The sequence below is a fragment of the Megascapheus bottae genome, chromosome 1 (assembly GCF_031878675.1).
Source record: "Megascapheus bottae isolate mThoBot1 chromosome 1, mThoBot2.hap1, whole genome shotgun sequence".
Classification (NCBI taxonomy): domain Eukaryota; kingdom Metazoa; phylum Chordata; class Mammalia; order Rodentia; family Geomyidae; genus Megascapheus; species Megascapheus bottae.
In genome coordinates, this window is record NC_143509.1 from 29,430,068 (window position 1) to 29,444,250 (window position 14,183).

Consider the following 14,183-nt stretch of genomic DNA (forward strand, 5'->3'; position numbering starts at 1 on the left):
TGGGCTTGGCCGAATACACCCTGCCCTCCGAGTTAAGACAGGAAGTGGAAATAGGAGGATCACAGTTCAGGCCTTTAACCCAGGTAGAAAGCAAGATCCTATCTCAGAAATAACCAGTGCCAAAAGCAAAGGCTGGAGGAGTGGCTCAGTGGTAGAGTACCTGCCTAGCAAGCTGGAGGCCCTGAATTCAGACACCCATTATCGCCAAGAGGAAGAGAGACAAACCAACATGGTAGAAAAGGCAGAAAATGTTGCCCCCCCCCCCCCCCCGCACCTTTGTACTTACTGCTCCTTTCCCCTGGAGCTTCTCTTGCCTTACTTTTCCCTGTCTCTTTAAAGTTTAGTTTATTTAGTACAATGCTTGGCATGAACCCAGGGCCCTGCTCACCCTTGAGTCTCACTCTCAACTCCTCTGCAAGGGTCTCTCCTGCCTGCGACGCCTACCTCAGGATGATGTCCAATCACAGCCTCACGCTGGACCATTCCAGGGATGGCCCCTCCCCTTGCTTCTCCTGATTGGCTAATGGACCCACCCCCTCTAGCTCCACCCCCTGCCTCCATAGCCTTTGATCCTGGAATCCTACTCTAGCATCTTCTCCAAAGGGTGGAAACTGAGGCTTAGGAGGGGGCAATGTCTGGTCCAAGACCACAGTTGGCCAAACCCACTCATCCTTACACTGACTTGAGATCCTGGTGCTTGTCCTGGGCCTGCAGCCCGGCCCACTCCCCATCACAGCTGCCTTCTCACTGTCCACTGAGGTAACCAAAGGCCAGCCAGCCTGCTTGCCGGCGTCCCTGGCAACCCTGTTGCTGTCCTCCCAAGGTGGCCTGGGGTGGCCGGAGGTTCCTTCATGCTGTGGCATGAGTCACCCAGCCTTGTGCTTGTTCCTGGCTGAGTAATATTAGTACCATGCTATGTGTCTGCCCATCCATTTGTGGACCCTGGGACTGTGCCCACTTTTTTGGGCTACTGTACACCTGGGACTTCTTCCACTTCCTCCCTCCCTCCTTCCCTCTCTCTCTCTCTCTCTCTCTCTCTCTCTCTCTCTCTCTCTCTCTCTCTCTCTCTCTCTCTCTCTGTCTCTCTCTCTTTCTCTCTCTCCCTCTCCCCCCCTCTCTCATTCCTTGTTTCTTTCCCTCTCCAGGCTGTGCCTTCCTCACCTATTGTGCCAGGGATTCTGCCATCAAAGCTCAGACTGCCCTGCACGAACAGAAGACCTTGCCCGGGGTGAGTGCTGCTGTGTGCTGTCTGGGGACTAAGGGACAGAAAAAATGTGGCTTATAGCCTGGGACCCAGCATTTCCAGTGAGGTCCATGTGCCTCTGAGTGAGGAGACACAGAGAGTCAGGATTGAGTTGTTTCTTGTCTCCTGCACACTCCGCTCACTTGTTCACATGTGCGTGCTCTTGTGTGATCCCGCTGGTTATGTTTGGCTTCAATGCAGTCTCTCTCGCTCCACCTGTCAGTTCTGTCTATCCTTTATTTTTAATTTATGTTCTTCTCTTTTGTACTGGACTGGAACTTGAATTGAAGACCTCATGCTCCCCCACTATGCTTGTTTGCTCTGCTGGTGATCTATACCTGAGCCATGCCTCCACCCCAACATTTTTTTGCCGGTCGTGGGGGCTTGAACTGTGGGCTTGGGCGCTGTCCCCGAGCTCTTCAGCTTCAAGGCTGGTGCTCTACCACTTGAGCCACAGAACCACTTGTGGTTTTCCTGTGGTTAGGTGGAGATAAGAGTCTCATGGACTTCCATGCCTGGGCTGGCTTTGATCCTCAGATGTCAGCTTCCTGAGTAGCTAGGACAGCAGGGGTGAGCCACTAGTGTCCCACATCCTAGCCTTGTTGGTGGCATTGTGCCAGTGGACCCCTCCCCCCGGATAGTGCTTTTTGGTAGAAATTGCAGGCTCTATGGCTACCTGGGCACCCTGCTAGGGAGCTCCAGGGTCCCCTCATGACGATCCAGTGGCTGGACCTCTCTGATGTCCTCAGAGGGGAGAGCCGGTCAGGGGGTGGGGGCCCTAGAGACGTGTTTTTGAAGGAAGGCTGGCTGCTCAGAGGATCTGATCTTTCAGAGGAATCTGTTTTCTGTGGCTGTGATGACCTCGCCCTGGCTGGGAATGTTCTCCAGCAGAGGGAGGCGCTGAGCTCACTCCCCATCTTCTAGGCAAAAGGCTGGCATTCTAGGCACAGTGCTGGCATTAGCCTGGCTCAGATGAGTTCCTCATGGCCGGCGGGGGGGGGGGTTCCCCAATGGTAGGAGCATGGGTAGAAGTGGGAAGGCAGCAGGAGAGGAGCCTTAATGCCCCAATAACACAAACACCTCCCTGTAGGTCCCGCCTCTTATCAAGTTGTTTCCTCCCACCAGCATCACACGGAGGACTCAGCTTCCAACAGAGAGCCTTGTGGGTCTCACACCAGACATCTGCCCTTCCATCCATCCATCCACTTGTCCATCCATCCATCCATCCATCAGCTACCTACCCAACCATCCATCCATCCATTCACCCACCTAACTATCCATCTACTTTCCATCCACCCATCATCCTTCCATCCATCCACCCACCCATCCATCTATCCACCCCCACCCAAACATCCATCTACTTTCCATCCATCCACCCATCCACCATCCATCCATCTATCATCCATCCATCAGCTACCTACCCAATCATCCATCCATTCATTAATCCACCCACCCATCTACTTTCCGTCCATCCACCCCCACCCACCCATCCATCCACCCACCATCCATCTATCGATCCATCCATCATCTACCCACCCAACCACCCATCCACCCACCCAACCATCCATCCACCATCCTTCTATCCATCTACCCACCCACCCACCCACCCATCCATTCAGGTCTTCGCTGAGAAGTTCTAGGAGTGGGTGGAGACCATAGATGCTTCTCAGCTCCCTGCAGAGAACATCCCAGCCCCCCCCTCGCTTATGAGAAAAAGGAGAGAATATTCTAGAACACTGCTTGAGCTGAGCGCTGACGACTGCTAAGGCACACCCCTGTGTCACCTGTGCTTCAGCCACACTCCAGCCCTGCGCCAGGAGCCTGTCATTTGAGCCACACCCATGCCACTTGAGCTAATTCCTAGCCTGCCTATTTCATATTAATGGTATCAAAATGCAATTTAGGATTCCATTTCTGTGTAGCATGTATCCACAGTACAGGTGCCAAATAGACACCCTGGGGTGGCGGCTACCATATTAGACAGTGTCCTTCTGGAATGTTCTAATAGAATACCAGGAAGCTTCTATAAGTGGCTAGAGGGTAAATATTTTTAGCAGACCTTACGGGGTTGCAGCCACTCGAAGTGTGAAAGGAACCGCGGAGAACACATAGAGGAGTGGACACAGCTGTGTGCCGATAAAACTTTATTTACGAGGGGCGGGGGGGGGGGGGAGAATGGAACTGTGGGATATTTGCCAAGGTTGGTTCCAGACCAAGGCCAATTATACAGGATGACAGTGTGCTGTGTCCACGCTGCAGCCACAGACCCTTCGTGCATGCCAGACTCGGAACTGGGACACGTGGCGCTTGGAAACTAGGGATTTTTTTTTTTGTATGTATGGTACCAGGATTTGAACAGAGGGCCTCATAATGCTTGCTCAGCAGATGCTCTATCACTTGAGCTATGACTCCAGTCTGACTTTTTTTTTTTTTTAAACTGGCTACTGAGAAGTGGAATCTCCCTTGAGATTTTGTTGTTGTTTTTTACACTGGCCTCAAACTGTGATTCTCCAGATTGCAGCCTCCCGAGTAGCCAGCATTCCAGGTGCCCCAGAAAATGAACTTTTCAATGTTACCCACTTGTGAGCAATGTAAACGTAAACCAGCACGTGTGGGTCGCAGCTGCAGGATTTGGACAGTATGGGTCTAGAATGTTGTAGAATGAAGTCCCTGCTGTGTTGTATGGCACCGTTCTCGGCTGTTTCTAGCCTGGATGCTGAGCCGTGTTGATCTAGGGTGTTCTAGGCTGGAGACCCGTGCCATTTTGAACAGTAGAGATTTAGCATATTCTAGATTGCATGGAGCCAGTCATCAATGGAAGATTCTAGAGTCTAGGACAGGAGGCGGGCCTAATGCAGCCGGTGTATGGCTGTGGGTCATTGGTCAGTTTCTACCACAGACGGAGTCCATCAGCTCAGTGGCCGTGTGTGAGGCTGGGAGGGGGAGGAAGGTGGGGGGGCTGGGCTGCCTAAGATGGGGTGCATGCTATATGCTTTCCTCCCTGTCATCCTCCTTTAGAGGTTTGCAAACGCATGACTTTGTCAACCCAGGATTCAGAGGCTGTTTAGGGCTCCATCTAGCAGAGACTCTTCCCACAGCCCCTGAGCCCTGCCCAGTGCCTCAGTTTCCTCATCTATAACACACAGACCACACACGGAGAAGGCTCATCCACCAGGCCGGGAGCACAGCCGGATGAGTCCCAGCTTTCCGTTGGGCGGGTGTCACCCCAGACCCTGCAGAATCCCACACCTGGGGATGGAGAGATGGGAGGGACCTCTGACATCAGGACATGTGTGGCCTTCCCCTGATCTTTTCTTGTCCCTTCTTTTTAACCTTCCCAACTGCAAAAGAAAATAGGAATGAGTGCTTCCATCTCTTAATGTTGGAGATTCAGTGTTCCATGGTAGATAGTGGTTCCCACCAAACTCCTACTCCTACTTCAAAGCCCTCTGAAGGCTGTCGGCCTTCCTTGCGGAGGGTCAGGATAGACCTTGATTCTTCAAGGTCCTGCACTCCACCCCTGACCCCTCCCCTGTACCCCAACGCTGACCTCACCGGAGGGTCCTTGTCTGGCTCTGTCCCCCTCTTCACCTCTGGGATATGCTGCTCACCGGCAGCGCTGAATGAATGCAAAGAGGAAGGAAGGACTGCAGCCCCGGGGAGCCCAGGGAAGGGGGCAGAGAGGGAGGGAGGGCACGCAGAGGCCTGGGTGGGACAGATGGAAAGAGGGAGCCGGAAGGAGGTGGGCAGAGCCAGATGGGCAGGCAGGGCCCGGGAGGAGTGGGGTGGGAGTGGGGAGCCCGGGCCCCCCTCCTCGCTGGGCGCGCGCCGCCCGTGCGCCCCGGTGGGTGGGCGCTGGCACGTGGGTGCCGGCCGGGCGCGCGTCTCCGGCCTCTGAGTAAGGCGGGATGGGAGCGCAGGGGGGCGGGGAGCGGGGCCTGGGCCGGAGGGAGCGGCACCCCGGCTTCTCCCGACCTCACGGCGGGCGGGCGCGGTGGGAAGGGGCGCAAGGGGGGCCGCTGGGCTGGGCGGTGGGGCCGCCTCCGCCGGCCGGGGCTGCCCCTCCCCGCTCCCGCCCTCCCCATCACCCCATCTCCCCGCCCTCCCCCCCTCCCGACTCCCTCCCAGTTCCCCGCCCTCCCCAGCTCCCCTCCCTCCCCCTCCCCCGCTCGGGTCCCCCCTCCCCCTTCCCCCATCTCCAAGAGATTATATTTAAATATCTCTTTTGTGCGAGGCAGGAGCCCGGCTCGCCCCTCAGAGGCGGTTTCCATGGCAACAACAATTGCCAGCTTCCGTGCGGTGAATCAGCGTTGCCATGGCGACCCCATCCTCCGCGGCCCGGGCGGGAGGGGGGAACGGGGAGCGAGCCGGAGCCCAGCCCCCCTCCACGGCCTGATCTCCAGCGGCTCTTACCTGCCCTGGACGGGGTGGGGTTGGGGGGGCCGAGCGGGGGGCGGTGGGGAGGCCCGTGGGGTCGGGGTCCCCCAGGGTCCACCCGGCTGGGCAGCCAGGTTCCCGGGGTCCGAGTTCCAGTGAAGGCCGAGGAAGAGGGGTCCTGGGAGGGGGAGGGGAGGAGGGAGGGCAGGGTGGAAAGTTCCAGGCCCCGGCGCAGGGGACTGGGTCCGGTGGGGGCGTCCCGGGGTCTAAGGCCGGCGGTGCCCTCGGTGCAGGGCTGGCGCGGGCCCGGCTCCCCAGCTCCCAACCCGCGTCTCTCCGGCCTAGAAGGCACCGTGTCCAACCCAGAGGCAGGGCCGCCGCGAGCCCGGGGAGAGGGAGAGCCCGCTGCCTGGGGCCTTGGAGCTGAGTTTGAAAGATGAGTAGGAGTTCGGTGGAGGCTCCACACTGGAGTCAAACGCCTTGCTCAGATCTGATCTCCGGTCTCCACCTGGGCTCACCCCGGGGCTGCGCAGGTCGTGGGTGGTGGAGCGGGGGTTGGGGGGGTTCCGTCCTGCCCAGTGCTTGGGGTGAAGGACAGAACCCCATGTCCAGAGAGGCGACTGCTGGCCCGGTGGGGAGGGAAGGGACCCTTCCCCCCCCATCTCCAGCCAAATAACACCACCGTCGTGGTGGCCTCGGGTTTGCTCGGGATTCCCTGGATCAGCAGATCCGATTGGGCCACTTGTTTTTGTTTTGTGCAAGGGGGGTTATCGTGGCTGGGTTTTGGAGGTTAGCTAGGAGTTTCTCCCTGCCGGTGGGGGACTCTGTGTCCTTTTGTCTGTGACCAGTGTGTGTCAGGAGAAGGGTGTGTGTGCGCGCGCGCGTGTGTGTGTGTCTGTGTGTGCGCGCGCGTGTGTGTATGTGTGTCTGTGTGTGTGTGTGCGCGCGTGTGTGTGTGTCTGTGTGTGTGTGTCTGTGTGTGTGCGCGCGTGTGTGTATGTGTGTGTCTGTGTGTGCGCGCGTGTGTGTGCGTGTATGTGTGTGTGTGTCTGTGTCTGTGTGTGTGCGCGCGCGCACGCTCCGCAGAGCTCAGGCAGAGCCCCCTTCCTGGCCGCCGATCCTGACTCGCCCTCCCTCCACAGATGGCTCGGCCGATCCAGGTGAAGCCGGCGGACAGCGAGAGCCGAGGAGGTAGTTGCCATCTCTCCGTGGCCCGGGCGGGGGGTGGGGGTGGGGGAGGGGTGTGCAGACCCCGTGCCGGGATGTTGTTTCCCCCCTGCCGGCGGTGCGCTCGAGCACCTGTGCGCGCGCAGCTGCCCGCCCCGCCCGCCCGCACGTGGGCCTGGGTGCTCACGCACGTGTGTGTGTGTGTGTGTGTGTGTGCGCGTGTGTGCGCGTGCGCGCGCAGGGGCCGTCGGAGGCCGGGCCTGTGGACGGCTGCGCGCGCGGGGGCTCCCCGGCTGCCCGGACTCCGTGCCCGGCGCCTGCTGTGCGAGCCGGCCGTGCCATGTGTTTTAGAAGGGAAGCCAAAGAGCAGCGGGGACGGGGTAGGAGGGGGAGGCGGTGTGGGCCGCGGCCCCAGGGCCGCTGTGCATGTGTAGGAGCCCGGGGCTTTGGGGATGGGAGCGCTCGCGCTCTCTCTCTCTCTCTCTCTCTCTCTCTCTCTCTCTCTCTCTCTCTCTCTCTCTCTCTCTCTCTCTCTCTCTCTCTCTCTCTCTCTCTCTCCCTTCCTCCCTCCCCCCTCCCTCCCCTCTCTCCCCTCTCTCCTTCCTGAGGAGAGGAGGTCTGTGCGTCCGGGGCGCTGCCCTCCTCCCCTCCGCGACCCGTTCCCCCCTCTCCGTCCTCTCCCCGGTCCCCTCTCGGGTCCTCTGTCTGCTCTACTGTCGCTCCCGGCAGCTCCGGCTCGCGTTTTTCTCCATCTCTTTTTTTTTTTTTTTTTTTAATTTTTTCCCCTGACGTTCGCGATGCCCCCCCCCCCGCCCGCCCTCCCTCCGTGAGTGACAGCTGCCGAGGCCTGTTTCCATGGCAGCGCTCCGGTTCCGCGGTGCCCGGGAAGGAGCAGCCGCCTCGGTGATCACCGGCCGGGCGCGGTGCGGGGCAGCGCTCCGGAGCCGCCCCCCGGGGAGGCCGGCCGAGAGCCCGGGCGCAGCCCCGGCAGGGCCCGGCGTGAGGGCTCGGACCCGCGCCCCGGGCGCCCGGCCTGCGGATGCCGCCGCCGCCGCGTCGGAGGGGCGCGGCAGGCCCGGAGGCCCGGGACGCGGCTGAGGAGGCGTCTCCGCCCGCAGGGGACCGGAAGCTGTTCGTGGGGATGCTGAACAAGCAGCAGTCGGAGGAGGACGTGCTGCGGCTGTTCCAGCCCTTCGGGGTCATCGACGAGTGCACGGTGCTCCGCGGCCCCGACGGCAGCAGCAAAGGTGACCCGAGGGGCGGGGCGAGGGGCGGGGCCGGAGGGTGGGCGGGGCCGCTGGGACCGTTTAGGGGCGGGGCAGAACCAAGTGCCCCAGAGTCTGTGGGCGGGGCCAGACCCCGGGGGCTGCCGTAAGGGCTGTGAGGTGGGTCTGGGAGTGGGCGGGGCCTGTGGAGGGCGGGGGAGTGATTGGAAAGTGGGTGTGGCCAGACTGAGGACGGGTGGGGGGGAATAATCGTGAGGCTACCTTAGGGGTCGTGGGAGGGGCGGGGCCTGTCGATAGCGTGGGCTGCTCCAGAGGCTGTGGGAGGGCCTGGGCTGCAGTTTCCACACTGTTGAAGGAGCAGAATTCTGGGATTGCTCCCAGGGGTTGGGAGAGGGCCTGGAGAGCGGGTGGGGCTGAGTTCAGACCTGGCAGGTGGGGAGCCATTGGCAGGGAAGTGTGGAGGATGGGAGGGAGGGCGGGGCCGGTCCCGGGCAGAGTTAGTGGGGTGGCTGAGTGGGCGTGGCCAGTCCCCTGGGAAAGCGCATTGGTGGGCGGGGCTGAGACCTGATTCTATACCTGTCAGGGCTCCCAGCGCCCCTGGGTGACTCGTCCACCTGACAGGGACAGAGAGCCTTCAACATGGAGCTGCCCGATCGCCCAACAAGTGCCTTGTGTGGCATCTCTATGGGTCTGCTGGGCTGACAGTGTCTCTGCCTGGTCTTGTCTGTTGATCTCTATTTGCCAACCTTTTTTTTTTTTTGAAATTGACATATAATCTACTTGCCATAGCATTTCGCCTTCCAAAGTGTTCAGTGAAGCGCGTTCTGGTCTGACAACCCATTTGTGTGACCATCCCTGAACCATCTTATTCTAGATTTCTCTCTGCTGTTAAGCAGAGTGATCTGTCGTCTGTCTGTCTGGTCTCTATTGGCCTGGGCCTCTGCCCATATAGCCCATATCCTGTGAACTCGCTTGTGTCTGGGGCTGTCTGCTTGTCTACCTGTTTGGCACTGCCATGCAGGCTGCAATGTCCTGAAGAGGAGGGGATTTCAGGTTTTCTGACTGTTTTCTGGGTGTCTGTTGGGGTCTGTGTATTTCTGCCTGACCCCAACAGGTCTGTGTGTCTGTGTATCTGTGTGGTTACGTGGCTTTAATCCTGCAAATCTGATGACAGCCATCTTCCACCCTGTGCTGTCTGTTGGTGGGTGACGACTGATGTCACAGTCCTTGTTCTGATTTGGGGACATGTGTGTCCCTGGAGCTTCAGCTGCCCCATACACCACAGCATTCTGTCTAAACAGCTCTCTGGTTGGTCTAGTGGGTGGGCGCCCAGTTGGGCGACGGGGGTCTGACTTCCTCCCAGGCTGGCTGTCAGGTTCTTGTCTGCCCTGGATCAGCTCATTTATCCAGCTGTGTCTGAATGCACAGCAGGCTGTCTTCTTGTTCCCTCAAGGCCCACCTCTAGCCATCAGGACTTTCTGTCCCCCACCCCCACTTCCCTTGGTCCTCTGAGCAGTCACTTCTGACATCTGCCCTTCTCTTGGGGCAGGCTGTGCGTTTGTCAAGTTCTCGTCGCACACCGAGGCTCAGGCAGCCATCCACGCCCTACATGGCAGCCAGACCATGCCGGTGAGTGACAGCTGGGGTGCTGGGCCCTGACTCTCACAGACAGGACATGGAGGGGCACAAGGTAGGGCCTGGGAGGTATCATTCTGGTTGGGGTGTGTGCACACAGACATGGGGACTGTGTGGTGTGGTGTGTCATGAACAGTGCCAGTGTGTGCTTGACCTGACACTGTGCACAGGAGGGTGAACACACAGTGTGACAGATGGGCAGGACAAGAACAAAGGTCCGGTTGAGCCATAGCTGGAGGCTCAGGAGTAAGCCAGGTCAGTTGAAATTTTGTGTGTGTGTGTGTGTGTGTGTGTGTGTGTGTGTGTATGTGTGCACACATGCTAGTTTTAAGGCTTGAATTCAGGGCCTGGGCACAGTCCCTGAGCTTCTTTTGCTCAAAAATAATGCTCTACCATTTGAACCACAGCTCCACTCCCAGCTTTTTCTATGAGTAAATGGAAATACAAGTCTCATAGACTTTTCTGCCCAGGTTGGCTTCAACCCATGATCCTCAGATCTCAGCCTCCTGAGTAGCTAGGATGACAGATATGAGCCACCAGCACCTGGCTTGGAAATATTCTTATAGCCCAGGAGTTTGGCCTCGTGGTAGAGTGCTTGCCTAGCATGCACAAAGACCTGAGTTCCATTCCTCAGTACAACATACATAGAAAAGCCAGAAGTGGTGCTGTGGCTCCAGTATTAAAGCACTAACGTTGAGTAAAGCCCAAGGACAGTGCTCAGGGCTTGGGTTCAAGCCCCAGGACTGGCAAAAAAAAATACTCTTATAGATCCCAGTGAGGGGGGGGAGGAGGAACCAGGCAGAAGGTCTGGAGCCCATCTGCCCATGTGGAAGCCAGCCACAACCCAGGGCGGGAGGACCAGGCATGTGTTGAGATCTCATTAGGAGCTTTTGCTCATGTTGTCCTTTGCTGATCCTGAGATTTAAACTCAAAGCCTCCACATTTGCTAGGCGTGTGTTCTGTCATTTGGGCCCCTCCTGCAGCCCAGAGTCTTGTGATTTTTTTTTATTTTTCTTTTGCTTGGGGCTGTCTGAAACCACTGCCATCCCACCGCCACAGCCTCTGTATACAGCTGGAATTACAGACATCAGCCACTGCACCTGTCTTATGCAGTGGGGGCTTGCCAGTTTTTTACCCTGTCAACAATCCTTTCAGTCTCTGCTCCCTGAGTAGCTGGGATTATAGACATGAGCCACTGCACTTGGCTTCCTGGCTCCTCGGCTTTTAGCACATAGCCATTCTTGAAATACTCATTCCCATCCTGCTGCTGCAGGAGTCCCAGCTCTGTCAGCTGACGACCTGCTGTGGGGAGTGTGACAACTGTGGGGCCTGAGCCGGAAAGGTTCTGGGGGACCCCAGAATCCTTGTTACCTCCTTTTCTCCCTGCTCCTGCTACAGGGTGCCTCCTCTAGCCTGGTGGTCAAGTTTGCTGACACAGACAAGGAGAGGACACTCCGGCGCATGCAACAGATGGTCGGTCAGCTGGGTATCCTGACGCCGTCCCTCACCCTACCCTTCAGCCCGTACAGTGCCTACGCCCAGGCTGTGAGTGACCCCAGCGGCTGGGCTCTGGGTCCAGCAGGGCTGCTGAGACGATATTGGGTATCTGGCTCAGTCTTCCTCCCTCTGTTCTAGTGGGAAGGGTTTCTGTCTCTTACCAGATCTCTGTCGCCTAGGATCCTGTCCTGATTGTGGCTTAGCTGCCCCCAAATCCAGGCTTGATTCTGAGCCCCAGTCTCCTTTCTAGGCCGACACCTCAGCTCTGGGCCACAACTTTGGGTGACTCGTGACACTTGTCTGAGTCCTGACACATGTGAAGATCCAGCCTTGAGCTGAGCCCTGATCCTGGCTGGCTGGCTGCAGATCTAGATTAGGTGTAATTCTGGCTAAGCCTCCAAATTCAGACTAATCGCAAAACAGATCTGAGTTGGGTGAGCCCTGATCCCAGGGTGACCCTCAGTTTCTGACTGAGCCTCCATCTCAGGCCAAGTCTTCATTTCACACTGGTCCCTGATCCAAACCTGAGCCTTGATCCCAGGCTGAGCCACAATTTATGACTAGTCCTGAGTCTATCCCAACCCCAAATTCCCAGCATGCCATTCCCTTACCCCAGAGACCAGAGACCAGCCCTCCCCTCCCCCTGTGAACCAGAATCTGGGGGGTCAGGCAGAGTGAGCTTGCTGATCACTGCCTCTTCACCCCCCAGCTCATGCAGCAGCAGACCACGGTCCTGTCCACTTCCGGCAGCTACCTGAGCCCTGGCGTGGCCTTCTCGCCCTGTCACATTCAGCAGATTGGCGCCGTCAGCCTTAATGGGCTGCCTGCTACCCCCATTGCTCCTGCCTCTGGTGAGCAGCTGCCAGGGGCCCAACAAGGGAGGGTAGATAGGCTGGCAACCCCGCCCCGTGGCGCCAACCCCCCCCCCCCGCCCCCGTCCCCCCGCAGCAGCCAGATTCCTGACCCTCCTCCATCCGCAGGGCTACACTCACCACCGCTGCTTGGCACTGCCGTCCCTGGCCTGGTGGCTCCCATCGCCAATGGTTTTGCGGGAGTTGTACCCTTCCCTGGTGGGCACCCTGCCCTGGAGACCGTGTATGCCAATGGCCTTGTGCCCTACCCAGGTAATGTGTTGTGGTCCTAGCAGTGTAGATGAGGGGTGCGGTGGGCAGGGCATCACTGGAACCTCCAATCCCTACCCCATGGTGCCCAGGAAACGGAGGAGGAGGAAGGTTCTGAGCTCTGTGTGCAGCTGTGCGCCAGCTGTAGCTACGCAGATAAACAGCCCTACATCCAGCTGGTTATGGATTTGAATTCTAGTTCAGTGATTCTCCCTGGGTTTATCTCTCTGTCTTTGTGTCTCTGTCTCTCTCTGTGTCTGTCTCCCTTTCTCTCTCTCTCTTTCTCTCTCCTCTCTGTCTCTGTCTCTGTCTCTCTCTCTCTCTCTTTCTTGCCAGACCTGTAGCTTGAACTCAGGGCCTGACCAATGTCCTTGGGTTTTCTCAAGGCTAGAGCTCTACTACTTGAGCTACAGTACCACTTCTGGCTTTTTCTGTGTATGTGGTACCTAGGAACTGAACTCAGGGCATCATGCACTTTAGGCAAGTACTCTATCACTACGTTTTTTTTCCTGGACCTCGTGTGTGTGTCTGTGTGTGGATGTCTGTGTCTGTGTGTCTGTGTGTCTGTGTGTCTGTGTCTGTGTGTGTGCACGTGCGCATGCAAGGGCAAGCACGCATGCGCAGGCTAGTATTGGGGCTTGAACTCAGGGCTTCACACTCATTTTGTCACTCAAGGCTGGACTTTTTCAATTGAGCTGCCTCTTCTACTTCCATCTTTCTGTGTGGTTAATTGGAGACAGGTTTTCTTGCTTGGGCTGGTTTCCCACCTGCGATCCTCAGACCTCTGCCTCCTCAGTAGATAGGCTTACACTCCTGAGCCACGAGTGCCTGGTTTCATGATTGAGTTTTTGGACGTATTGGGGTTTGAACTTTGCTAATCACTGCTTGAGTCCTCCAGCCCTGTTCACTTTTCTTATTGCTTAAGCACAGGCTCACATTCTGTTTAAGTAGGCCTGGACTACAGTTTTCCTATGAAACCTTCCTGTGCCTAGCTTGTTGGTTGAGATGGGATCTTGTGAACTTTTTCCATCCAGGCTGGCCTGAAAACTGCGATCCTGGGGCCGGGAGTTTGGCCTAGTGGTTAAAGTGCTTGCCTAGCATGCATGAAGACCCAGGTTCGATTCCTCGGTACCACATATATAGAAAAAAGCTGGAAGTGGTGCTGAGGCTCAAGTGGTAGAGCTCTAGCCTTGAGAAAGTCCAAGGACAGTGCTCAGGCCCTGAGCTCAAGCCCAGGACTGGCAAAAAAAAAAAAAAAAACAAAAAAAAAAACTGCGATCCTTTTGATCTCTGCCTCCCGAGTAGCTGGGGTTACAGGTGGGAGTCACCTCATCCGGTTCTGTTAAGTCTCTGAGCTCCAGTTCTCTCATTCAGGAAACAGGTCAAATGGCATCAATCACAGGCTAAATTAACTACTAGACCCTAAAACCCATATTAACTCTTTACAGTACACAGGACACAAGACAGAATGGCAAATCCTCATTTCTTGCTGGTGCTTCCTATCTCTCCATTCATTCCTACATTCATTCACTGAATGAATTCAGGCTGTGCTCTGAATTGAGCTTTGCCCTAATAAACTGGAGGTACAACTCTTTTTCTTTCCATAATTTTAGGAAAAGCATCTTCCAAAACATGTGAATTTCAGTTATTTCTACTCCGGTGGAGGATTTAGTCTTTTTTTTTAATGGTTGAAAACTCGGGAGGGAAATACCTTGTATGTTTTGCCTTTTTTTTGCCAGTCCTGGGCTTGAGCTCAGGGCCTGAGCACTGTCCTTGGACTTTCTCAAGGCTAGAGCTCTAACACTTGAGCCTCAGCACCACTCCGGTTTTTTTGTATGTATGTGGTACCGAGGAATTGAACCCGGGCCTTTGTGCATGCTAGGCAAGCACTCTACCACTAGGCCAAACTCCCGGCCC

The 14,183-nt window shown here is 57.0% G+C and overlaps 1 protein-coding gene and 1 long non-coding RNA gene across 12 annotated transcripts in view; one reads left to right on the plus strand and one right to left on the minus strand.

Annotated features, from left to right (window-relative positions):
• The window catches only part of Celf5 (CUGBP Elav-like family member 5), a 29,310-nt gene that overhangs the window by 6,805 nt on the left and 8,322 nt on the right, over positions 1–14,183 (plus strand). For 2 of the 11 annotated variants that reach the window (XM_090341322.1, XM_090341331.1), the window contains exons 2-8: positions 1,146–1,228; positions 6,763–6,814; positions 7,906–8,034; positions 9,563–9,642; positions 11,047–11,193; positions 11,855–11,996; positions 12,126–12,269. In XM_090341322.1, the coding sequence (XP_090197448.1) occupies positions 1,146–1,228; positions 6,763–6,814; positions 7,906–8,034; positions 9,563–9,642; positions 11,047–11,193; positions 11,855–11,996; positions 12,126–12,269 (777 nt within the window). Of the gene's footprint in view, positions 1–1,145; positions 1,229–5,479; positions 5,543–5,606; positions 5,671–5,834; positions 6,055–6,760; positions 6,815–7,905; positions 8,035–9,562; positions 9,643–11,046; positions 11,251–11,854; positions 11,997–12,125; positions 12,270–14,183 lie in introns of those variants that run through there. The other 9 variants (XM_090341246.1, XM_090341291.1, XM_090341264.1 and 6 more) reach the window with 7 other exon arrangements.
• Positions 3,417–5,262, minus strand: LOC150068743 (uncharacterized). Its single transcript, XR_016536891.1, has 3 exons — positions 4,794–5,262; positions 4,493–4,584; positions 3,417–4,074 (listed from the first exon to the last, which is right to left on the minus strand). It is a non-coding gene; the product is annotated as an uncharacterized LOC150068743 (long non-coding RNA).